The following is a 25,368-nucleotide window of genomic DNA, read 5'->3' as shown; positions in this document are numbered from 1 at the left end:
TCATTTACAACATTTAAATCGCAGATAACTTATAAATGAATTCGTGTAAGAATCGAAATAATCGACGGGTAACCGTTGGTTATTGCGGTAATAACCAACGGTATGTCGTTCCAATGCTTTTTACCAAACCACTCGGGCTACGCCCTCGTGGTTTATTTCCTACTCATCGGAACCCCATACCGTTGGTTATTTCCGCAATAACCAACGGTTACCCGTCGATTATTTCTCAAATAAACTATGAAACACACACATTTTACAGCTCTGACCGCCCGGTGAACAGCTTGGTGAAAGCGAACTGCAAGAGTCGCTACTGCGTTCATGAGTTGTTTGACTTTGACATTCTACTGGATGAGAGCTTAAAGCCGTGGGTCCTTGAAGTCAACATCTCACCTAGGTCTGTCCGTTAAATAGAAATTTATAAAGCTGAAAGTGTTGTCCCTGGTAAGCCTGTGCAGGCTGCACTGGCTTATCTTCCCTCGTAAGCCTGTGCAGACTGCACGGGCTTATCTGGGATGACCCTTTCCCAGAGTGAGGTTCAATTATTTCCTAATTATAACTACCAGAATTTTATTTATTTAAACTGTTTAGCTTATTAGATTTACCTCTTCCAATGCCAAGTTTATTTCAAATGGTTTGAGGTTATTTTAATAAATAAGACTTTAGGAGGGATATTGTTTTGGCGTTGTCCGTCTTTCCATCCTTCCCTTCCGTCCGTCCGGCACTTTTTTGTCAGGAGCCATATCTTGAAAGTGCTTTGGCGGATTTCGTTGAAACTTGGTATGAGTATATATATATGGATAAGAGGATGATGCACTCTAAATGGCATTGTACACCATCTGTTAATAACGGAGTTATGGCCCTTTGTATCTTGACAAAATGCTTTTTTGTGTGTCTGGAGCCATATCTTGAAGGAGCTTTGGCGGATTTCATTGAAACTTGATATGATTATGTATATGGATAAGAGGATGATGCACGCCAAAATGTAAATGGCATCGTACACCATCGGATTATAATGGAGCTATGGCCCTTTGAAAAAATGCTTTTTTGTTTGTCCGGAGCCATATATTGGAAGTGCTTTTGCGGATTTCATTGAAACTTGGTATGAGTATATTTACATGGATAAGAGGATGATGCACGTTGATGTTGTCCATCTGTCCAGAAAACTTTTGTGTCCAGAAGTATATTGGCGGGGGATATCAATTCAACGAATTTGCTTGTTGACCCTTTAAGTGGGGGCGGGATATATTACTCATCTTTAGCGCTTCCTAAATTACAAATCAGTTTAATAATATCAGATTATTTTGCTTGTTGAGTCAAAAGTTACAGTTTTGTTTTTCTTAATCACACTAATAGTGCTTTTAGATTTTATTACCCCCTCAACAAATATTTGTGGTTTTCTCTCCGCAGTTTGCATTCATACTACCAGCTATGTTTAGTTGTGTTTTTCCCCGCTAATGACACTTTCAGATTTAATGATCCAAAGCATTTATTATTTGCGTTTATTTCCACAGTTTGCATTTGAACTCTTAATTATACGTAAAATATTTTGATTGTCATAGTCACACTTATGTTGCTTTCAGATTTAATGATTAAAAATCGTATTAATCATTGCGTTTCTTTTTCAGTTTGCATTCAAACTCGCAGATGGACGTGAACATCAAGGGTCAGATGATCAAAGACCTCATGAACATCTCTGGAATCCGAGTGCCCGACAAGCACGACGTCGTGCCGCATGCACCTCAGACCAGCTGCCCTCCAGATCTCAGGTGAGTTGACCTTCGACCTCTTGCAAATGGTTTGGCCTTCGACTCATGCAAATGAGTTGACCATTTATCTCTTGCGAATGAGTTGACTTTTGACCCCATGCAAATGAGTTGACCTTTTTAATCTAATGCTACTGAGTTGACCTTTGAACATATAAGCAAATAAGTTGATTTTTTTCTCATGTCAAGATGACCTTTTATTTCATGCGGATTTTGTTACTTTAGACCGCCTGCCAATAAGTGTATCATATACCACATGTTCTCTAATTTACATTTGACCTCATGGCAATGGTTTGACCTTTGACCTCATGCCAATTAGTTGACCTTATTCCAATCAGTTAACATTTAACCTCATGGCAATCAGTTAACATTTGACCTCATGGCTTTCGGTTGACCTTGGACTTGATGTTAATTATGAGAATTTTAAACTCATGTCACATGCACAGCTTTATGTAGTATTTACCTTTGACATCGGATTGTTACACTTCCTGATCTGAGGCTTTGTTGACCTTTGACCTCATGACAATAAATTCATGACATTAACTCTTTCAGTGCTGGAACCGAATTTTGAAGGCCTTTGCAAACAGTTTGGATCCAGATGAGACGCCACAGAACGTGGCGTCTCATCAGGATCCAAACTGTTTGCTATTCTGATAGTATTCTTTGAAAAAATTCGAAGAAAATGCTAATTTTAGAAATTCAGCATACCACATTTTAGCAGACGACAAATTTCCCAGCATGCAAAGGGTTAAACTGTGCTTTACAATTGAGAACAAAGAACCATCTTTAAAAAAATGATATTGCTATGCATGCTATTAGTATGAATCTTGAAGCATTTTTTTACTTTGAATGATTAACTACATAAATCATTAATACCATCTTTAAATAATCATCTTTTTGAAAGAGACGTTCATTTTGTGTCAGTAAAGAGGTGTGAGTTCAGTATTCACTCAAGGTATCTGAAACAGTTAATATTTAATGGTGAAACTGGAAAAAGATGAGGAAGTATATACGTCTTTTTGTGTCTTCATAGATTAAATTTTTCCGTTATTAAATATTGTTATGATTTTGTTTTTTTCAGTTAGCTCTTAAAAACAGTTTTCTGTCCTGCCTACATGTTATCATGGCAAAAGATCTTATCGGTTACACTGTTATATATTTGGACTACAAAACCCTTTAAAACATCCTGCATTTTTAAACAATAACTTCATGGTATTGAATTTCTTATATAATGTGGGTAATTCGACCTCACCTGACATTTTAAATGTGTAAATCTTATCTCAAACACAGTGTTGACAAAAACTATTCAATTGCCATTACCCATAGTCATCAAATTATAATTGTTATGAGACAGGTATCGGGTTACAAATCAGATGTTGTGAGATTATCGGCTAATATCACAAATGCTCCATTTGTTTCTGTGTTAAATAGACAGGTTTAAATGGGTAAAGAGGTCTGTATGTAAATTGCTGATTAGTCAGAAAAACATGTGCTCTTTACTGGACAGCTTGGGTTGTACACTAACCTAACTTACTTAATGGCTAAGATGTGATCACAAATTGGTTGGTGTAGAAATTCCCTGCGAAAGGCGGAGGGGTATAAAATTTGCATTGTCCGTCAGTCTGTCCGTCGGTCACAAAACGTGTACCGTATATAAAGGATTTGCATCCATTCATTAACAAAATTTATTTGGCAGGGGATATCATTTCACTAAATTTGCTTGTTTACTTTAGGATTTGATGGAAGTATTTTGTTACACCTAAACCTAAGGCTTATCAAGAAATTAAGACCATATCCTGGGTAAAGCTAGTAATTGTTGTATTTGAGAAAATCTTGAGAATTCTCACCAATGGGGGGACCAAAGCCATAGTCTCCAGATCGCTAGGGGGACACTATATCCACTATGCCAGTTCTCTATAATTAACAATGCATATTAACAGGGCCTTAGTTTCTTGATTTTGGGAAAGGGCCTGGCCTTCCATTTTTGGGAACAAATTATCGACAAAACTGAGAAAGTGGAAAATTTTCCAAAAGTAAACTTGAAAATTGGGGAATATTGCATCATTTTAAAGAAATTCTTGTTGGAAAAGGGGCCTTTCTCTGTGGGGAAGTGGCCTTTATAAGTCCCTTGCTAAAGAAGAAAAAAACTAAAATTAAATATGGCAAGTTTATATCTTGCAGGTGTTGCAAACCCTCTCTGGCATTATATTATCTTTGTATGAGAAAAAATTGTAGCAATCTAAATTTGAGTTCAGGTTTTTTTAAAGATTGAGCAAATTAAATGCTATTGAATCTTTACTGCAGAGTGTACATCAATTTAAATCAGTTATTTCTTTCTATTGAATTCAGTGTGTTGGAATTGTTAGATCAGATACACTTCAGGGCAAAATCCTCTGGCTACATTTTCTATGATCATTTTTGTACCATTTGAATGTGGGCCATAAAGTTGGCCATTGGCATAATTGTAGTTATTAAGACGCTAGATAGTAATTGCTGATAATCTCAGTTGATCTGACAAGAAAGCATGTCGTGCATTTAGTTCCTTTGAACACAAAAGATAAGACGATAATCAGCTATAATAGGTGCATTATTTTCATGCATGTCAGGTAGCACGAGTCAGGTCATTTTTGCAGTTTTAAAGATACTTGATCACTGTTTAATTTTTATGAGAGTGACATATTTTTTAAGCAACAGGTCAATAAAATTAAGTCAATGGAAAAAAACAATTAGAAAGACACTTGTATTGGGTTCAAAATCAAATGTATCACTTTAATTCATGATAATAAAATATAATTTAAAAAAAAAATGAAGTTTTGTAATGCCACCATATAGAAAAACGCTTTTCAACAGTTCTCAATCACGTATCACATTCTTTCATTGTTTTGACATTGGTTCCTACATGCCTACGTTATTTTGACTGCCCGGAAACTGGTTCCTACATACGGACATTGGTTCCTACATTATATCGTCTGTAGAAATAATTTGTCCTGTGAACATTAAAAATTGCATGCTTTATTCTTATCATATGAATCTATGCCTGTGCCAGTGCAATTTTTAGTATTCTATGTTTAACAAATTCTTAAGAAATAAGCTGTTAATCATGGCGTTGGGTGATGTTTGTCATTTCTGCAAGGAGCTCTTTTGTGTTAGGTTATCATAAACACAAGTCCATTTTGTGTATCAATTAATTACTCTAGATAGCTTTCAAATAATGCTAGATAGCTACGATACAAAGCAAGAAAGCTTCTATATTATACATGATATTCCTAATGTGTCGAACATTTTGGAATAAGAATTCATTTATTTGCAGCAATTATGTGCCACCCAATAATGTCTGCATGGACAAAAGCTTGTTGAGTCAACAACTCTCCCCAGATGAGAGAGCAAAGCATGCGTACTACAGTCAGAGGTATCAAGACGAGGTAAATATATAGTGTAATGTAGCCTATAATTACTAACTTTAAACCTGTTTATTTAAGCTTGATTGCATCTTAAGCCTCAGACACTATTGAGTCTGTTCCCTTGATAGAACCGGTACTTGGTGTCTTTGGGAAATATCCAAAGAATGACCCCATAGTTGCCAGACGGACACCATACCTGTAATTACTTAGTGCTGTGTAAACTGGTGTCTTTAAGATATTTTGGAATGATAAGTGAGCAACACAGACCTGCTGTAGTCAATGGTATAATGTCATGGTAAATATATATAGTGTTATGTAGCTGTAATGTAACGGGTTATAATGGGTATATTTCAGTAAAATGTATATGCAATGTAAAAGATGAAGTTTGTGTGTAATGTAATAGTTTATAACATATCATTTATCATTTATTCTTATGAGTTTATTCTTACGATAGAAATTAAAAAGGATAATATGTATATTCAAATAATGTATATATGAAATGTTAAGATAAAGTCTGAACAATTAATAATACATCTTGGGAGGTATTTACAAAAGTAAGACCTGGTTAAGATTTATTTAAAGTAAGAAAGCAAATACACTCAGGGTGGGTTTATAATTGGAATCAATAAAATGGAAAGTCAGACCTGATTAAATCCAAATAAGAACACATTGAGTCCAGAGTTAGCATATAGATACGAGATTATTAGTAACACTAATGATCAATAAACAGCACAGATGAAAAGGTCACCTATTTATGGGTTACAAAAGTTATACTACTAACGAAAGTAACGGAATTACTCTATATCAATAAAAATTGATTAGTACCAATATACATTGATTAAATTTTAGTATATCCGCCAAGCAAGTGAATACATGAAAAAGTGTTCCTTCTAGAATATTCTGACGAATCAACCAATGATAATAACCATACTAGCTGAGGACCAATCAAAAGTTTAAAAGAAAAATATGCAAATTAATTTGGGGACAAAATGGGGATGTTTGGAAGGAGAGCGGCACTCCGCGGTTAGGTTAGGAAAATACTACAGATAGACTTAGAAAATAATGTTTAAACTTTAAGTACAATTTGGATGTTAGGAAATAGAGACAAATAAATGAAATAATTTTGAGACATCAGAGACTTGTTTTACTTTCACTAAGAACATTGACATTCGATTACGTGACATACCATTTTGTTACAATTAAGGATATGTCAACTGCTCATTTCTGTATACAGGTGCATTTGTAATTGATAACCATAAGTATATACACAAACGAAATTTATAGAACTTGTACCATTTTTTCTAAACAAAATGTAGGAATCAAACATTAAATGGAGCATTCTTGTTCGTGTCGGTAGATACTTGAGTTAAATTCACGAATGATAAGAGAATTCAATTTTTACTTTTACTGATCAAGCGTGAAGAAAATTCGATAATCCACCTCAAAAATGTGATCTTAAATGTATTTTTACCGTTTATTAACATGTCAGACCTGGCGACTTTCAATGATAAGTGACGTCGTGACGTAAAAAAAACGACGTAATTGCACAGTGAATCAGTGAACATAATCAATAATTTTCATGGTTTAAAGTATAAGTTATCGTGTTTAAATTACTTATATTTCACTATAAACAACATTTAAGCATTGAATTAAACAGTGTATACACAATACTAAAGCAATGAAATACATGTATGTCCGCCATTCAAGCAGTTGTTTGTATATAAGTTAAAGATGTGTTGCCTGATCAGCGTTTCGTGCAATACAAATGACAACCTTACAAGCTTTCAAACCTCTGAAATTGGAAATGCGCCAGAATTTTCTTCTGTTTGCGTATCAGGAAAGATCACATTACAAGCTTTGTTAAACTTGCCATCATTCATGACAAAATACAGACTAAAGCAATTATCAGTTCCGCCATATAAGCAGTTGTGTGTATACAACGCTCAACCCTGCAGTTTTAAATGCGCCAGAATAAATATCAGTTTGCGTATAAGGGAAAAGCAGTGATAAGTGTGTTAGTTTCTCGAAGTTTATCAGGTCCTTCCGCGCCAGAGACTGCAACACGAGGACGCGGATCTCAGAACTCTTTCCTTATTAACTTAACCCAAGAAAGTTTATATATATATATATAATTTTTAAATATAGTGGCTCTTCAATATATCTAGTTTTTTTACTAAAATATTCATTATTTTGTAGTTGGGGGAGGTGACCGGAGTCTCCGGAAGTAATCTCACCTAACAGGCATGTTGACCACTAAATAACGTTTAGCGAGGTTCGAGCCGAATTAAAAAATAGAGATGCAAGTTTCTATAACTTGTCATTATGTAAGACAAATACACATGATATCACATTTTATCACAATGAAAGACAATATATAATTTTGTTCAAACGGTGTTACATCCGTTGTATAATGCCGTTGAAAGTCATTTTGTCATATATGTACATATTATTTTCTTAGAATGACTTAAGTTGCAATTTATTAAGGATTGGTTGAGTTTATGTGATGCGGAAAGAAACGGTCAAAATAGAATCCATGATGTGGTCAGAATCCATACTTTATACGACTACAACACACGATTAACGGTGTTGTGACAATAAGACACTAATGCCGGAAAAATAAAAGAAGGAACAAAATAACAACACATGTTGGATGAATTCAAAATGTCATTTGCGAATGTCGATGTCTTCCAGGACATGCAATATATATAAACACAACCACAGCTTGAACAATGCATGTTCAGCCTTACCGAAGGACAGTTCAAATTCAAAAGCCACAGTAATATTGCGACACAAAGATTATTTAGTGTTAGATGGTTAATGTAAAATACCATATAGTTTACAAACAAAAAGTTATTTTGTCCACTTTTTGATAGTTCAGTCAAAGATTATTCAATTTAAAAAATAATGAAATGAAATGTCTCTCTTACCATATGTAAACATTGACATTTATTGAATTGTATAAATCAAAATGACTTCACCAAAAATATTTAATTTTTTAAAATGTGGCAAAAACAATAAATGGTTTTCAGGCCGGGGCATTTAAGCAAATAATGTTAATGCCTTAATTTTACAGCCGTTGTTCAGAATTTAAACAGCAGACTTACATTACAGTAAAATAAATAATTGTCTGCGGAACTGTGATGTATTTTAATGTTTTAAAGGCAACCAAATTTTAGAGAGTATATTTGTATATTCGACAAACAACAACAACAGCCTAACACCATTGTCGCCGTACTGTTCCATCAATAAACGTAAACACTATCTTGTATATATTTGAACAACAATATACATGTATTTCCAAAAAAGGAAATGGAAGCCATATAGCTTATCGACACGGGTTTAAAATGGAAATAAGACCAATTGCTTAACAATACAAATTTTTGCAAATAAAAAGACTTTTGTGTGACCAGTGTTGATATCTAGGAAGTGGAAGAGCCATTTGTTGCAAGATAGAAGTACAACATGCCAACACGCGACTTCCACTATAATTGTTGATGTACATGAATGTGTGCCTTAAACAAAACGATCTCATTCCATTTGGCAAATGTAAATGAAAGACTGTCATGTCATTTTGCAAAATAACATTCAAAGAAAAAAACGGGGAAACAACAGCGTTTTGATAACAGGCATCACAGACAACCGCTGCTACCAATAAACACCGTGTACGCTTGTGCTCGCATCAAATGAAAGCTGCAAAATCCCGCCATTACAATAACCATTAACACCCTAAAGAGGACATCATGATGTCATACTTCAGTTTTTGCACGTAACGTTATTATACATCCATAATATAGAGGATATTTGTTCGATTCGGTGGATTATCGATTTTAATTCACGAGTGATCATAGAAAAAAATATTTTCACGAGTGGCGCAGCCATGAGTGAAAACTATATTTTCTATGATCACGAGTGAATTAAAAATCGATATTCCACAGAATCCAACAAATTTTCTTTTTATTTTATGCTTTTTTTCACAGTTTATTTACATTGTTACAGAGTTTAACTAAAGAATTTCGCTGGAATAATGACGTCGTTTCGTCAAAAAATGACGTCATTTCACAGTAAATAGTGACAATTATATTAATTTTCACTGATAATTTTCATTGTTTGAAAAAGTGAAATTATCATTTTTAATTCACTAATATTTCTCTATAAACCACCAGAAAGCATAAATAATCTTCCGTTATCTTTATACTATTTTTATTTGACGTCACGACGTCTGGGACACCAGCGTCGTCAGCGTTTCGGTAGGCTGCGTCGACTTTCTAATGTGTTTCGTCTCGAACTCTCGCCTTCATTGGTCGGCCGCTTTTTGATCTCTCGCAAGCGACGAGCACATGCAGTCGTTAATATCGTCTGGGGAATGTGAGAAGGGAAACGCCGACGTCGTTGACGACGGCAGATTTTATCGATTCACTTTCAGGGGCTCGCACAGCCTCCATACCATATCACCCGTCGGCACCCACACGAAGTCCAAGGAGCGCATCTGGTCGACGAGATCAGAGTCGTTGGTCGGAATGAACTCGTAAGAGACCTCCCCTTTGCGCAGCCGCGTCAGCGGAAGATCGGACAATACGATCTTAAAATAGTCCTTATCGCGATGCTCCGCATTCACGCAAAACATCGCGATCGATCCATTGAATTGCAAGCACGCGTACGCGAGAAGGTCGCCGCGCTCGTCGCAGAGGCAGCTGCTATCGATCTGCTCGATGACGGCCCGGAAGTGCTCTTCGAGGTTCTCCCTGTAGCGTTTGCCCTCCCAGTCCTTCCGCAAGGTGGCGGCTTCATCGGCCGTAAACTTGGAGAGGTGAAGACCGTCGGTTACCCTGAGAGAACAAAAATGTTACTTGTAGTTGGGTTGGTAGTCAAAACACGCGAAAGTAGGGTTTACCGCAAAAAACCTTTCTAAACTTGATATATAACAAGCTACACAACCGAATGATAAACTAGCAACTTTAAACTGAATTCGCCATTTACCACAAGAAGTCTGCTCTATAAACTTGGTGTCATGGCAATTTAACCCTATGACGACTATAAAGTTTGAAATATGCTATTTTATGTACTGGTCAAATTTAACCTTTACCCTATAAGTGTTACATTGAACTAAGAGCTATGGTCACATGCGTTGCTCGATAAAAGCTACACGGTGATTTTGTTTTACATGTCTAGATGCATTATGCAGATACAACAAACCGAACGGACGGACAAATACACACCGTAGCATTATAAGGTCATCTATATCTAGCTTAAAGCTGTTCGCATGCGGATAAGTAATATGGTTACATACCGGATATCCAGACAGCAGGGCTACAATCTCACAGTTCGATAATAAGTACTCATAATTGAGTGCATCATGCATATAATTTGAAAACATAGTTTAATGATTTGTCTCTGTATCAATTTAACGGACATACATTTAAGCAATAAGAAAACAATCCCTTTCGATTTCACACATTGTTAAAGAGGACTAGTTGTTTCTAGCCTCTAACTATTGTGTTGTTGTTCGGCTCAAAATGGCAGCCTCCATGCCGCTAAACACCAATGTGTAATTTCAGAGGTAAATATTGTGCATGAAAAAAATGCTGTTTTCTGTTTTGAAAGGGTATGGTCGTATCTTTCTAACCAATTTTGCTGATATAACTTACGTTATAGCGAAATTCGATATAAAAGACGTTACCTTTTAAAAACTCTTCATCTCATATATTATTCAAATTTTGAAATCCAAATGGCTGGTAATTTTTATTGTATTTTCAGATAAGGGTCACACGATTCGCGATAAATACCTACCTGTAAAAACGCACGGTTTTCGCCAGTTGATCACATCCGGTCTCTGCAGGAAGTACTTCAATGCGCTTGCGCTGCGCGCATGACACATGTGCGTATACCGGAAAAAGGGTTGAGCCTAAATCAAATTAAGAAAACATCATGTGGTATGTTTTCATGCTTGGTGAATTTCAGTGTAATAAAATGTCGACATTTAATATATTTAACTAGCCACAATCATCATCATTCTCCTGCCTCTGTTATCCTTATCGATTTTTTATCATCATTATATCCGCATAAACACCTGATATTCTGATAACTGTTGGTGAAAATCTGTTAATAGAGCAAACACGCACAATATAGTTATGTCATCATGTTTATGCTAGGACGTCATTTGATGTTGTATTGTTTTCAGCTAGGGCCTATGTATTTTATTTGGTTAAGGTTCGCAATGAAGACAGAAAAACAACGGAAATTGTAGTATTTATAGAACACCAGGTTAGTATTAAACACATGTGTTTATTTACTCGGCATAAAACCCTGAATCACTCGCACAGGTTCGTGGTTTAGGCTTTCAAAGCCTTACTAAATTAACTTATCGTTTTTCAATACTAATTTAGTATTCTCTATATAGTTTCAGCAACAGCAACACTCTAATCCTTGGCTGTTTTTTTCCAAAGCTCCACGTAACTTAAATGCTAAAACACCACAACTCGAAATACGAGGCGATTTGTATGAACTTCATGAATTCTTAAAAACGTTTCCTTAGGAAGCTTCGGGACGTGCGGGTTTATGATAGGGTTTTGCTGACCATCAACAATATAAGTATCAGAAATATCATAATTCCCCTCGATTCGCCCATCTTCTTCATCTACTATAATTAAACATCACCATCACCATCAACATCCCAACTTAAACTGGTGTATCTAATGATATCGCCGTCGTCATCATTATCGAACCAAATTTACCCGCATAACGAGAGTAAAATACTGATATAAAAAGAAAATGCACATTTAAAATGGCGTGAGCAATTGCAACAATATTATATACAGACGACTGACTATTAATAACACCTAAAATTACACCAGAGTACATTCGCACTTAACTTTCAATCGAACACATCAGATAATAACGAGATAGCTGTGGTAAAGTGGTATAAAAACAACGTTTATTTGTTACATCAATGCATGTAATAAGATAGTGACGTGCTTTTGGCGAGACCAGTCCGTTTCACTTAACAGATGACACCCGTGGTTAATTGTCGTACGATGAGTGAAAATTGTGATTGTACACGCATCACGCGTGTCACTCATGAACCTTTTAGATCCGGGTGTACTAATTACGAACTACATGGTATACATTGAAGATTTGAACTGTACGATATATGAAATCTGGCTCTTTTGAATATTTCGTTCAAATCCGTAGCAGATTATAAATTAAGAAAATAATCATAGTGTATTTTTAATACGCATATTTAAAAATACCTTTATATATTCATGTATAGAACGGTCGCAATCGACCTTCATCGATAGCCTAATGCTGCGCAAAGCCACTAAATGGTTGCTGTTTTGTTCCGGACGGAATTATGTCGTTTTGAATACGTATTCTTTGTTTAAAATAAAAATAAATGTGTTTTTACACATTAAAGTGTGTGTTTTTTTGTAAAAAAGAAATAAGCTTCAGTGATATTGACCTTTATCCGACATTCCCAAAATGCAAGCTTGCTAAATCAGAAGTTTTATCAAGATTAGTGAATGCAAACTAAATTTATTGACTCATATCCTCCCACTTTACGCCACCCAACGGCCGCAAATCTTTTCAGTAATGGTTAGTTCACACCAACGGCGAATGCCGCGCTTTAAATCAGCGAGCAAAGCGCCGTCATTTTTGTCTACTTTCCCAAAAATATCACGATCTCTTATGATCTGATAAGCTCTGATACGCTCTGATACGACTTGGTTGCCGCTTTGGGGACGAAATATTGCCCGACTTGTTACGACAACTCACGCTTTGATCCCGCTTTGATCAGTCTTTGTTACGCTTCAAATCACGTTTTGATAAGCTTTATTACGCTTTGATGCGATCGTGACGCTTTGAATCAGGCTCTGAAACGACTATCAAGCTCTTAAAAAATTTGGCGTTCTTGCCGATCAATTCTTTGCCCGGCAGATGACCGGCTAGAAAACTCTCAATCACATAAAAGATCTGGAAATAGAAAGAAAAAACACTTGAAACTGGTGCTATTTGCAGAAATCTAACGTCCAGCTATTGACACGTCGGGCTGTACGTATTTATTCATAAAAGCTCAAAGCGTTTAAGAAGAACTGAAACCGGTTCTATTAACCATTTAGAGTATTCAAATTTATAATATTGATGTTTGCAGTGCAATGCATACATGTTCAACAGTAAGGGCGGAATTTTTGTTTAATACGCAACATTATCTCAAACAAATCGCACTCCATTTGAAAAAGTAAAATTAACTCCATTTTATAGGTCTCATTTAGCGTACTTATGGACCGAAAATTATGAGAACTGCAAAATAAGCACAAAAACAATGATATAAGGACGCATTTTTTTATCCTTGAACGCAAGCTTCTAACAAACAATCAACGCATAACGCAAGTATAAAGACGTACAGATTAACAAGGTATAAACCTTCGGCCGAACCTACTCTTGCCCTACACTTTTTATCAGCAGATAAAAACATGAACTAGCGCGCGACCGTCGAAATTAGGTCGCGTTGCATGGTCGCAATTATTTACATACACTTAGTATAAGCATACATGTACACGGGTTCTCTATTTGAGAAATAGATTAAAGTTTAAACTGCGTTTAAATGCGAACTTCAAACAAACATTGAAGCGCAAAAATACAGTATACTTACGCATAGAGGCAGTGCATTAGTGTCACCTTATTATGTGACAGTTATTATGTATTTTATTTGTGCTTTTTTTATTTAATAAAATTTGAAAAAGGGTCTGGTATCCATTTAAGAAGGACATCCCCATAGTAAATTCTTGATAATCGGGAATCATTTACAATTAAAAGTAAAGATCTATCAAATGCTAGAAGATCTATGAAAAGAGCGATTCCTAAAATGACTAACGAACGTTTTTGAGAGAGTAAAGGTCTTTTCACAGATTTTGGCACGTATTGAAGTTTGTCATGTAATGCTTTATATTGATCAATGTACGCATTTTATCTAAAAAGCTCCAGTACAAACCAACAATAACATTACAGAAAGAAAAAAGTAACCAAAATTGGGCTCGAACCACGGACCACTGGCTTTTTTGTTGCGTTAGGTTAGGTCGTGAAATTAAGCGGATTATCTTGGAAATATTGGATTAATAAAATAAAATTGGATTAATAGTAAAATTAATTTGGAAATAATAAATCAAATTTAGGGTCTAATAAGATCTTCTATTTGAAGGCGAATAGTGGAGTTAAATAAAAACGTAATTAGCGTTAAAGTGCTTCAGTGCAAGAAGGAAAATTATCTAATTAATTAATGGGATATAATTAAATCTAAGAGTTTAATTTAAAAGCAAGTGCTCCAGTGTTAGAAGGAAAGGTGATATTTAAGTGATAATTGTGTGGATAAAATCGGTAGAATCAGGGAAAAAGAAGGGCTACGGAAAAGTAGTAAGTCTATAGCGTAGTACGCCAACCTTTTCTAAAAAAAAAAAAAAAAAGTAACTATAACATTATACAATTCTTTCCTCGGTTTAGATTACCTGAGATCCTTTCAATTGATAACAGCAAGACATAGTTTATATATCTTTGGTAATATCCTTTAAAAAAAGAACGCGAAAGATAGTAATCGATTAGTATTTTAATGTCTTTAATGTAATAGCACTGTGAAATTATCTGACATAAAGAATCTAGCCAATTTAACAATTAAAAGATAATCACGCCAATTTCAATAGTTTTTCATTAGAGTGTGCTTTTAAAGTTTAAACAAAAGAAAACAGTATAATACATGGTTTTATATCAATTCAATATTGTATTCAGTTAATCAACATACAATATTTTTCCAAGAAAAGCTATTTGATAAGAAAATAAGATACAGAATAAGCGCTTTAAGTGTAATGTAAAAAGACCCTTTACAGTAAAAAAACCTACGCTCATTAAGATTAGAGATCGCGTACCAATTAGCACTTGCAATTTGCAATTGTCGCGAAAACAGGGACCCTCTGTTTACTACCAATTATCGGACTACCAATTAAGCGCCCAAAGACCCCTATTAGGCTTAGACCAATTAGAAGTAGATACCATTTACTATTCGACTACTCGCGAATCATTCATCAAACCGCTAATAACTGAAAATAAACTAACTAGAACGCGAAAACAGGGACCATCTGTTTACTACTAATTACCGCTGTACTAAGTAACAGATCAAAAGGGCCCTATTTAGTTCTCAATTAAGACCTACGAGACTACTCGCGAAGTCCCTATCGAACCGCAAATAATTGATAGATAATTAACTACTCGCAAGTAAAGAACAAAGAATTTTCCTCTATCAACTTAAATCCAAACACTGCGCGAGCGGCGAAATCGCAAACATAAGTACCCAATTGCTTCTTTCCATTACATACACACATCTTAAGGAAAACAAGACTGAGATTTTACAAGGGAAATAATAATTAAGATAACTTAAGAAAAACGACTACCGTACACGTATTATTCTAAATCAAACCTTACCGCACTTCCTATCATTACTATGTCCGGGCCATTTAAGAAAGTTCTCAGGAGAATGAAGAGGTCGTTCTCCAGTAAGGAAACCTCAATGACGGAAACCCCTAAAATCAAGCGCGCAATGTTCCGCCCCGGGGACATCTCAATTGACTCCGAGTCTGGCGCTCCGTATTCAGCGACGCGTATTACCGATGACACCTCAATAACCCAAGTCGTCCCTGTAACCGTGACTCCCAAGACAATCAATGACAATATGACCAAAACCCCATCGACCATGAAGCAGACTACTCCCCCTGCCAACGGGCCATCCTGCTCCCAAACCCATAAACATGCCCCGGCAATATGGCTTACCTTTTGCCTTACCACTGTCGCGGTGATCTTCCCGCGAGAGAAGGCTAAGGCAATAGGGGAAGCCTTTATCAAACTGCTAGGCTCTGAGAGAGTAAGACCCCTAAAAGAGTCCAAAGCTGGTCTCCTCTTCAAAATTAGGGACGACGCACTCAACCAAGCTAAACGTTTCTCCTTTGATAGATTTGACTTCAAGCTAATTGCTCAAACTAAACTTGCAAGGGGTGTCATCCAGGTTCCCAAAAACGCGGATATAGACAAATTAAAAAACGATCTAAAAAACAAATCCAATGTAGAAGCAGTCCATAGTGGTCTAAAAAACAATGTCATTACGGTCACATTAAAGACGGAAAACGCCCCAACAAATATACTAGGCCACAATGTTAAGCCCGCGCTCCTAGCAACTCTTCGATGCTTTAAATGCCAGATGTTCGGCCATGCGTCCAATGTTTGTAACAATAACGCGAAGTGCCCACATTGCGCGGGGAATCATTCGCACGCGTCGTGCAATACCAGGCACGCTAGGAAATGCGCAAACTGTGGCGGCGGGCACAGCGCGGCGTATAAGGGGTGTCCGATCTATCTCAAATACCAATCTACTATCAACAGCAAAAACTTAAAGGTTACCAATCAATACATTAATAACCTTCAAGCTATAAATAAGCGACCCAATCTTGCCCAAATGGCTAAACAGTTAGTTGGTAAATCTGAAACAGAAATTGTGTCCATACTCAAAAACAAATTCCCCGAAAATGAGGCGCAATATAATATTGAGCATACCACTCCTACTCCGCCCGAACAACCGGCATCAACATCAACCACAAATAATGTAGCCACAAACAATGTTGAACATACATTCCGCCATCAGCAACAACAACAGCATAAGCTACCCTCCAGCTCACAAACTTCAGATCACCCTAAAAAAATGCTCAATCCTATACCATCACCGCAACAAACAAGGCAACAACAACAACCTAGGCAACAACGCCATCATCAGCAACGACACAGGATATCCGACCACCCCGCGTATTCTCCCTTCATTATACATAGAAACCGGCTACGCATGGCCCGTAACAGCTCGACCCCGATCATGCGCCATAGCCTCCGCAAAGGACACGCGATTGCACCGCCGTTTCCGGTCTTCTTTCGCCACGCGCATTAAATGTCATTCCAGTACCAGAGACTCTCTTTAAGGTTCATGGGGGGGGGATAAAATTCATTAAAACTTCGCTTTGGTTTTTCTTCATTGAATGTGGTACAATATGGTCAAACTATATATCATTTTAAAGCTAAAGACGGATAGAATAACATAAACACATTTTTGACATTCAATATTTGTGTGCTTTATTCGTATTTTGGTTTAAAACCAATACTTTTTTACACTAATTTACAAAATCTCAATCTAAAGTTAGGAATGATATGCACTACCTTAAGTTGAATAAATACAAAGCTATATACATATACAAGGTCAAGTTAGCAACATTTCACAGAAAATTATTGTCATAAAACAACAAATGAGTTTTTATTCAACTGCCTTTTTTGGGTAAATATCCTAAACATAGTTCTAAAAATAACTAAAACGTAACTACTTTTTAACAATCCAGGTATGGTGGATAATAAGAGTCACAATTCTATTTCAAAGGCTTAACAATTTTGTTATTTACCTCTCAACCAAATTGCAAATTTTAAACCATCTCAAATTGAAATAGATTGCAGACGACATATAAAATTGTAAAGGAATATAAAGAAATTGGCAAAACGATTGATTTTATATTTCGATTCCTTATACCCATTTGAAAGCGTGGTCATCGCTGTGATCCGTAGAAAAACGTGCAAAACAAATCGGTCGAAACCACGTGCAGTGGTGAGAAAACCGGGTATGTGTATACACATACCTGAGATAACACATGCTTATTTTGACAGTTTGGTGGCAACTTGTAAAACAACTATTAACATTAATCAGCAAGAGATCGCACTAAATAACAGAAATGACCGCGTAGAGATATCATCACTTACCCTATTTGAAATAGTTTCCAGCTGAAAATTGTCCCCCACACGTCTTTTTAGTTAATTTGTATTGTTTTTCTGGAGCCGAAGTGCATCTCACAGAATATCCAACCAACTTCCGTTGTTTTCACTTTCGTTATTAAAAACTCCGTTTAAAAGAATTATTACTACTTTCAGATTGTTAAAGCGATGTATTATTATATATTATCAATAGAATAGTATACCGTGATGAATTGAACGGAGTAATCTAGATCTCTCTGTCAGTCTGTAAGCGTACTATTTTATGCGCAATAATAAAGTATATGTGATTCGACAACGATTGTAAACATTGGTGAAATGCTTCTTACATAGTTATTCTTTTGAGTGTTTATGAGGTCTGATCGTGCAGTTTGCAAACATCAACGGAAAGATTACAATCCAATGCATTTGTCATCGTCAACCGTATGGAATGTCAATTAGGCGATGAGTGAGTTTTTAGCATGTTTCTTTCTATTTTATTAATTTAAAAATGGCTGCCCCCATGGTGATGAAATGACATGTGTTCGAGTTTTGATATTTCTAGATATGCAAACTTTTTTTACTATTTTTTTACTATTTAAGCGTAACTTGCCCTCGTCAATGTCGATATCATTCACAAGTTATATAATTTTCCGCCGAAATACGTGGAATAAACATGATTCAGATTTTTGAAAATAATGTATATTTTAGTGTTAAAATCTCTTTGTATTTTGATTGATTTTGTGGATGTTATGATACGTTGATGTACAAAATTGGTAGCAGTTTGAAGGAAAAACATCCATTAAAGCATATATGTATACATTATCAATGTGGCACTCTTCCTTTAGTCAAATTTGAGTTGAATGCTAGGGGTCCCACATTTTTCAAAATGAAGCCTCTACATGAACCTTAAACGAAAAACACCGTAAAATCAGAAAGTGTCGTCATTGATTAGCTTGTGCCCATTGCCCATTACCGTACCCACAACTCTCTGCGCGAGGAAATCTTGATTTCCGAACCACTGGACATGTATCACATTCAAAAATCTGTAAAACCAGTTTATGCAATCACACAACGATAGTATATACATTTAGAACACACGCAACGATACGTTCCATTGTATGCAACCGACCAATGGGCAATGCGATGCAGACGATCTGTCTTTCCTGCAGAGTGGAAACCCAAACACTGTAATTATAGACATGAGCTGTTGGGGATTTCAAGATAATTTCCAAAATATTCCTGCATTTAGCTCGTAGCACGGAGTGGCCACGTAATAATTTGTCGAATTATATTACGTTTTGCGCATTTGCATTTGTTCCTTTTTATAAATTAGCTATTTAACTTTATTGCTTAGATGCATACTGTGTCAGTTATTGTGATGGTTTTTGTTCACGTGTGGTAAGTAGTGTTATTTGTAATGAAATTTAGTATTTTTTTGGCATTATTCTTTTTCCATTTCATCTTCTCGTTCTTCTTCTACTTCTTATAATATTTTATAATATTCTTCAATGTATTCTTCGTTTTCATCTTAGTCTCCCTTTTCTTCCTATTCTTCGTTTTTTTTATATTTTCTTTTGTAGTTTTTTCTTCTTTTTCGTCTTATTCTTCTACCTCCGATCATGTCGTTTACAAATTTTTTTTGCCTTACTTACGATCGAGCGGTTTCGGATGGGTATGCAATCTTAGTATACTACTTCATGGTAAATTCCTGTCAGTTGCGTTTTCTCTGAAAACATGTCTGTTATGTAATTATTGGGTCATTATCGGGTGTAAATGTTTTGATGCGCAAGTATATTTCGGTCGCACATTCCGAGTTGGTATTCACGTTTACTGGGATTATGACGGATATGCATGTGTTTATGCCCTATGTTTATGCTGGAATTTAATGGTTGGCTATATTTTGATATATAGAGAATATTTTATCCAATTACCAGATGAAAATCGATAGTATAACAACGATCATGTAAACGTTAGCTTTATACTATCGCTATTTTATGCCCCCGGTAGGGTGGCATATAGTAGTTGAACTGTCCGTCAGTCTGTCCGTCCGTTCGTCCGAAACTTCAACATTTGCCATAACTTGTGCAATATTTAAGATAGCAACTTGATATTTGGCGTGCATGTGTATCTCATGAAGCTGCTCATTTTGATTAGTGAAAGGTCAAGGTCAAGGTCATCCTTCAAGGTCAAAAGTCGACAAATAAAATCCAAGGGAAGTAATTAGCTTTAAAAGGGAGATAATTTCTAAAACTGCCAAATGATAAATTGACATTTTATTTCAAAGCAATAGGGGGCATTGTGTTTCTGACAAACACATCTCTTGTTAGATCAGATTTGGGTTTTTCCAAAAATTGGCGAATATGTTTTGTCAACTACGGAAAGAAAGTATAAAGCTAAAGTTTATACGATCGTTTTTATACTATCGATTTTCATCTCGTAATAGGATAGATGCAGTATTTTATGTGCCTTTCAATCTGTTAATGTAATATATATTGTGCATGACAGTCAATATGATTTAAGAATATACAATCTTACTCGTAATAGGATAGATGCAGTATTTTATGTGCCTTTCTCTCTGTTAATGTAATATATATTGTACATGACAGTCAATATGATTTAAGAATATACAATCTTACTCGTAATAGGATAGATGCAGTATTTTATGTGCCTTTCTCTCTGTTAATGTAATATATATTGCACATGGCAGTCAATATGATTTAAGAATATACAATCTTACTCGTAATAGGATAGATGCAGTATTTTATGTGCCTTTCTCTCTGTTAATGTAATATATATTGTACATGACAGTCAATATGATTTGAGAATATATAATCTTACTTCTATTTAAATTACAATCGCAGAACTATAATATATTGACAAAAAGCAGGAACTGTGATTTTGAATAAACTGCTTTAATAAACTGTATCTACCACAATTTAAACAGTAAACTTTGTTAAAACATTTCGATAGGTGGCACAGGTCAGCATCCGTTTTTTTTTTTGCGCGTGCGCTTTACGCGGTTTACATGGACATCCATTTTCTGGAGGGTAATTCTTTCGTTGTGCGAATTATAATATCCCGTTTGAATCTTTGTAATATGATGCTGATACTTGGCATGTCTTAAGTAAGCGGATACTACTATATGACAGTGCTACAATATATAGAATTTCTCATAAAATCGTATTGAAATTGCAACTTTCAGTGACTTTATTCGCTTTAAATTTTACAGCCTTTTTGATTGGGAGATAAGCGCGATAGACCATAGAATTGGGAAAAATTAAACATTGTTTATAGGATTATAAATAACGGTATACCAATTGTTTATAAGTGCATGTTAAACTGATTTCGTAAATTTATATGATAAAGTGCAAGGTTATGAAATAGATGTATAATAAACTCAGCAAACCAATTATTGAGTTTATTGGAAAAGTTTGGCATATTTTGGGGGAAATTTTGGTCAGAGTTTTTGTAAAAAAATGTTACTTTTTTCAATTTGGAAACATACTTTTTTACTTTTTGCAATTGGGAAACAGCCTGTAAGAAGCTGTTATTTTGGGGGGAAAAATAACTTGACTTTAAACATATAGTTTGCTTGTTTAGGTATGTGGATGGCTGTACGATAGATGTGGCATACGACTGCAACACTTACAAACGAAAAGAGGAAGTAACTGTAGGGTGGTGCTGGGACATCACAAAGTTGTTCAGATGCAAGGAATCAAGGTAGCGTTCCATGCATTTAAATGTCTAGTTTATATATATATATATATATATATATATATATATATATATATATATATATATATATATATATATATATATATATATTGTTTCGCTGTGAATATTCACATTTAAAATGCGAGGGTAAACAAGACATTTATATATATATATATATTACATCCCAGGCTAATACATGATAACGCATATTGCTGTAAGGTAGTAACAGTACCGTTATATGATGTAATCTAAGTTGTAAGGGAGTTTTCTGTTTAATATTGAGCACCATTGGCAAAATAAGATGTTCGTGATTTTTTTTAATTTTAAATAAGTGCGCGTCTTTTAAAGACTTTGTTCTTCATAACTAATTTTCCAGCTGGAAACCAGTGTATGAGTTGGGCCTCTGTTCTCGAAAAAAGTGCTGCCCGGGATACCAAGGTCCAAGATGTGAACGTATGTTTTTATTTCAACATTTATTATAACTTTAGCATAAGCTAATGGTTTTCACTAGAGTAAAGTATCCATCAAACTTTCTTTTGCAACGGCATCGTCGAGGCGGTCAATATACGTATGCTTACTTACTGCTGTGCATAGTAATGTGATGTCAATTTTGGTAGTTAAAGGTAAACACCGTACTGATATGTTTTTCAAAATAAAGAGTAAATCCGCCAGCAGAAGTCACGTGAAAAGACTTCATTCCAAAATCTTAGTTTGAGTCAGTTTTACCGGTTCTTGCCAAAGTCTTTTTATGGATATTTCATCAACGTATCAATATTAAAAGATAAAACTCGTGTTTTTAAAGCATTGTCGTATAGAAATAGAGTTTATACAATTGGTGGTTGGGCTACGTATTAACCTATTAAATATTCAAACAAACTGAACTTGCATGCTAAATGATTTAACAAGTTTCTGACACAAAGTGAACAATACAACCAATCGTTATATGTTTTCTCACATTTTGTTTATCTAATTTATATAAGGCTCCTTATTTTGTTATATGACAGCCGTGTGCTTCGATCCGATCGGTTGCCCCCAACGGAGGCATAGGCAAGGCTCCTGGAATATGCGAATGCAAACCAGGGTTCATCGGAAATCAATGTGATGGTAAGGTTGTGGTTGGCCCTGTTTATGTCGCACATACAATAATAACATAGTTTGTGAGTGACTCAAATATATATGTGTGTGTATGTTTTTCAACGCATGTGTTCAAAAAAGGTTGATTAATATGTTTTATCGTTGTCCTGTATTAGAAATTTAAAAGTTGCTTATAAATTATTCATAAAGTATTGCGAAAAAAATAAAACAAAACAGCATCGAATTAACAACAACTATGTTGAACAGAAACACCCCATAACACCGACATTCAGTTGAATCAAACACATATGTTTACGTTTAAACACAGTTACAAAATCTTTTCCGAAGTCGAATATAAAAGGATGTGTAAACTATATTGACGCAAACACAAGTATGATAACTGTGGCTTAATTAATATGTAATGATATACAAAAAGCAGATTAAATCCATACGCTCATTATGGCCCATACGTTCAATTAATGTTACAGACATCAACGAATGCGATAAATTGAACGGCAGCTGTTCTCATGAGTGTACCAACACCCCTGGATCATACCGTTGTTCCTGCCCGGAGGGTTTCAACATGGCAACCAATATGCTTACTTGCATCGGTGAGTTTTGAGAATATTTTGTCAATAATTCAATGTTCTACCTACGTAATCATAGGACACATACAAATAGATTACTTGTTCAGTTTTATAAGACGTAATACAGGAGATAACTATAACTTAGAAACCAGCGATAGTCAAGTCAAGTCAACAGTTTATTAAAGAAACAGAGGCCTTCGGCACAAAATACATATCATGTTATATACAGAAATTGCAGAGTTGTGTCATAGTAATATTGTGCAGATGTAAATGTTAATGAATGATATTAAATGCACATTTTGCAATATTTTACTACGTGCAAAGTAATGGATCTACTGCCATCAGTGATTGATTCTACCAAAGGTATGTATGGAATAAGTAAGAAGTTATTACGCACCGTTAAGAAGTAAATTGGGTAAATTTGTTTTACCATTGCCGTTTTGCTATTCATCCGCCCATCCGCCCGTCTCTCCGTTTGTCTGTCCGCTTGTCTGTCTGTCTGTTTGTCTGTCTGTCTGTCTGTCTGTCTGTCTGTCTGTCTGTCTGTCTGTCTGTCATGCTCCTGTTGTTAAAACTGGCCTCGCCCACTTTTTCTAATCAACTTGCTACATTTTACGACATGCGCCGTCGTGGGTGTCCGTTGTCACTATTTTTTACAAAATTTAGTTTTTAGTTTAAAAGAATCAACATGAGTTAAGATGATTTTTTGCAAAGTTTATCAACGATGATAAACAATTACCTTGTATAAATCGACCAGAGAACATCGTTTTGGAACGTACGCTTTTAAATGTCAATGTACCTTACTACTATGTTGTTGTAATGCTGATTGAACATGTACGCACGCCTTATGTCTACTTTTAGTGTATGGTATTATGTTGATAATAAGCCGTTGTTTTTCATATTTTACATTGTTAGTGAAATAGAAAGCGGTGTTGAAAGCCAGAATATGGCGTAAAAATAAAACACCGTGAACGTTTTTAAAGCTAAAATATGGCTCGTGAAAAAAAGGCCGTTGAAAAAATAAAGTCATTACCCCTTGTCAGCAAATATACTACGAAGGCAGATAGCTCAACTTACATGGATTGCATTTCAGATAACTTTCTTCTCGACGTGATTCTTATGCTGTCGCTGTCATTGATAACACTTCTGTTACTGTTGGTCATGTGCTGCTTTAGGAGGAAAAGTTTTGATTGGTGAGTGACCATCACGTGGTATGGAACGTACTTTTGTCGACATCGGAAACGGGGGGCTATACCAGTACTTTTGATATGTATGCTTTAACATTTCTGAGCGTTGCTTTACTATTGTATGGTTGTAAGTTGTATACTGTTCCATACAATGGACTAGCAACACTATCAGGAGAGAAATTCTTGTTAACACCTGTATATATTTATTTAAGAAAAATAAAATGCCTGTACAACACAAACAAAACGACATTAAAGCCCCAAGAACTCTAAAAATCAACGAATATTTCGTAAAATAAAATTTACCCAAAAAAATCAGTGCTCCTTATAGAAAAAGCTAATTTTTTAACGCTACATGTGTTATGGTAACATAGATTTAAAGAGATAAAACACGCTCGTTTTTTGTGGCAATATATTCCCTGTGTGCTCAATACACAATATGGTGGGGTAATACTATTTACATGTTACATGTGTTGACTTTACGATTTAAAGGATGCCGTTTTCGTCGACATATTCCAAGGAAAGAATGTCTTATCTCTAACACACAATAAAACACAAAACAAAGTAGACGGCGAGAATTTTGTTTATTTCGCACATAAACACAGTGAAAAACATTGTCATTTTTTACACATACACTATTATTGCAATTGATGCTCATAAGCCAATCTTGGTATTTGAAAGTGTACATAACAAGTTTGAAAATCACTTATTTATTAATTGACTGTCGTAGGAAGGCATTTTTTATGCCCCCGAAGGACTGCATATAGTGATCGGACTGTCCGTCTGTCTGTCCGTCTATCCGTCACACTTTGCGTTTAGGTTTCGAAAAATG

The 25,368-nt window shown here is 35.4% G+C and overlaps 4 protein-coding genes across 6 annotated transcripts in view; 2 read left to right on the top strand and 2 right to left on the bottom strand.

Moving 5' to 3' along the window:
- Positions 1-25,368, top strand: part of LOC127854541 (tubulin monoglutamylase TTLL4-like) — a 724,238-nt gene that overhangs the window by 219,665 nt on the left and 479,205 nt on the right. The gene's annotated exons all lie outside the window — the stretch shown is intronic.
- The window catches only part of LOC127855724 (uncharacterized), a 663,610-nt gene that overhangs the window by 200,832 nt on the left and 437,410 nt on the right, over positions 1-25,368 (bottom strand). The window lies entirely within an intron of this gene.
- LOC127855741 (uncharacterized) lies at positions 9,348-19,127 on the bottom strand. The gene is made up of 3 exons (XM_052391538.1): positions 18,956-19,127; positions 10,952-11,066; positions 9,348-9,990 (listed from the first exon to the last, which is right to left on the bottom strand). Exons 1-3 carry the CDS (start codon positions 19,062-19,064, stop codon positions 9,570-9,572), a joined length of 645 nt encoding a protein of 214 aa, XP_052247498.1. The 5' UTR covers positions 19,065-19,127; the 3' UTR covers positions 9,348-9,569.
- The window catches only part of LOC127855732 (multiple epidermal growth factor-like domains protein 6), a 197,885-nt gene continuing 191,728 nt past the window's right edge, over positions 19,212-25,368 (top strand). The window contains exon 1 of the mRNA XM_052391525.1: positions 19,212-19,375. Coding sequence (XP_052247485.1) covers positions 19,332-19,375 — 44 coding nt within the window. The 5' untranslated portion in view covers positions 19,212-19,331. The remainder of the gene's footprint in view (positions 19,376-25,368) is intronic.

This window comes from Dreissena polymorpha, chromosome 13, assembly GCF_020536995.1.
Source record: "Dreissena polymorpha isolate Duluth1 chromosome 13, UMN_Dpol_1.0, whole genome shotgun sequence".
Classification (NCBI taxonomy): domain Eukaryota; kingdom Metazoa; phylum Mollusca; class Bivalvia; order Myida; family Dreissenidae; genus Dreissena; species Dreissena polymorpha.
Note: the sequence above shows the minus strand (reverse complement) of the source record. Positions and strands in the feature narration are given on the sequence as shown.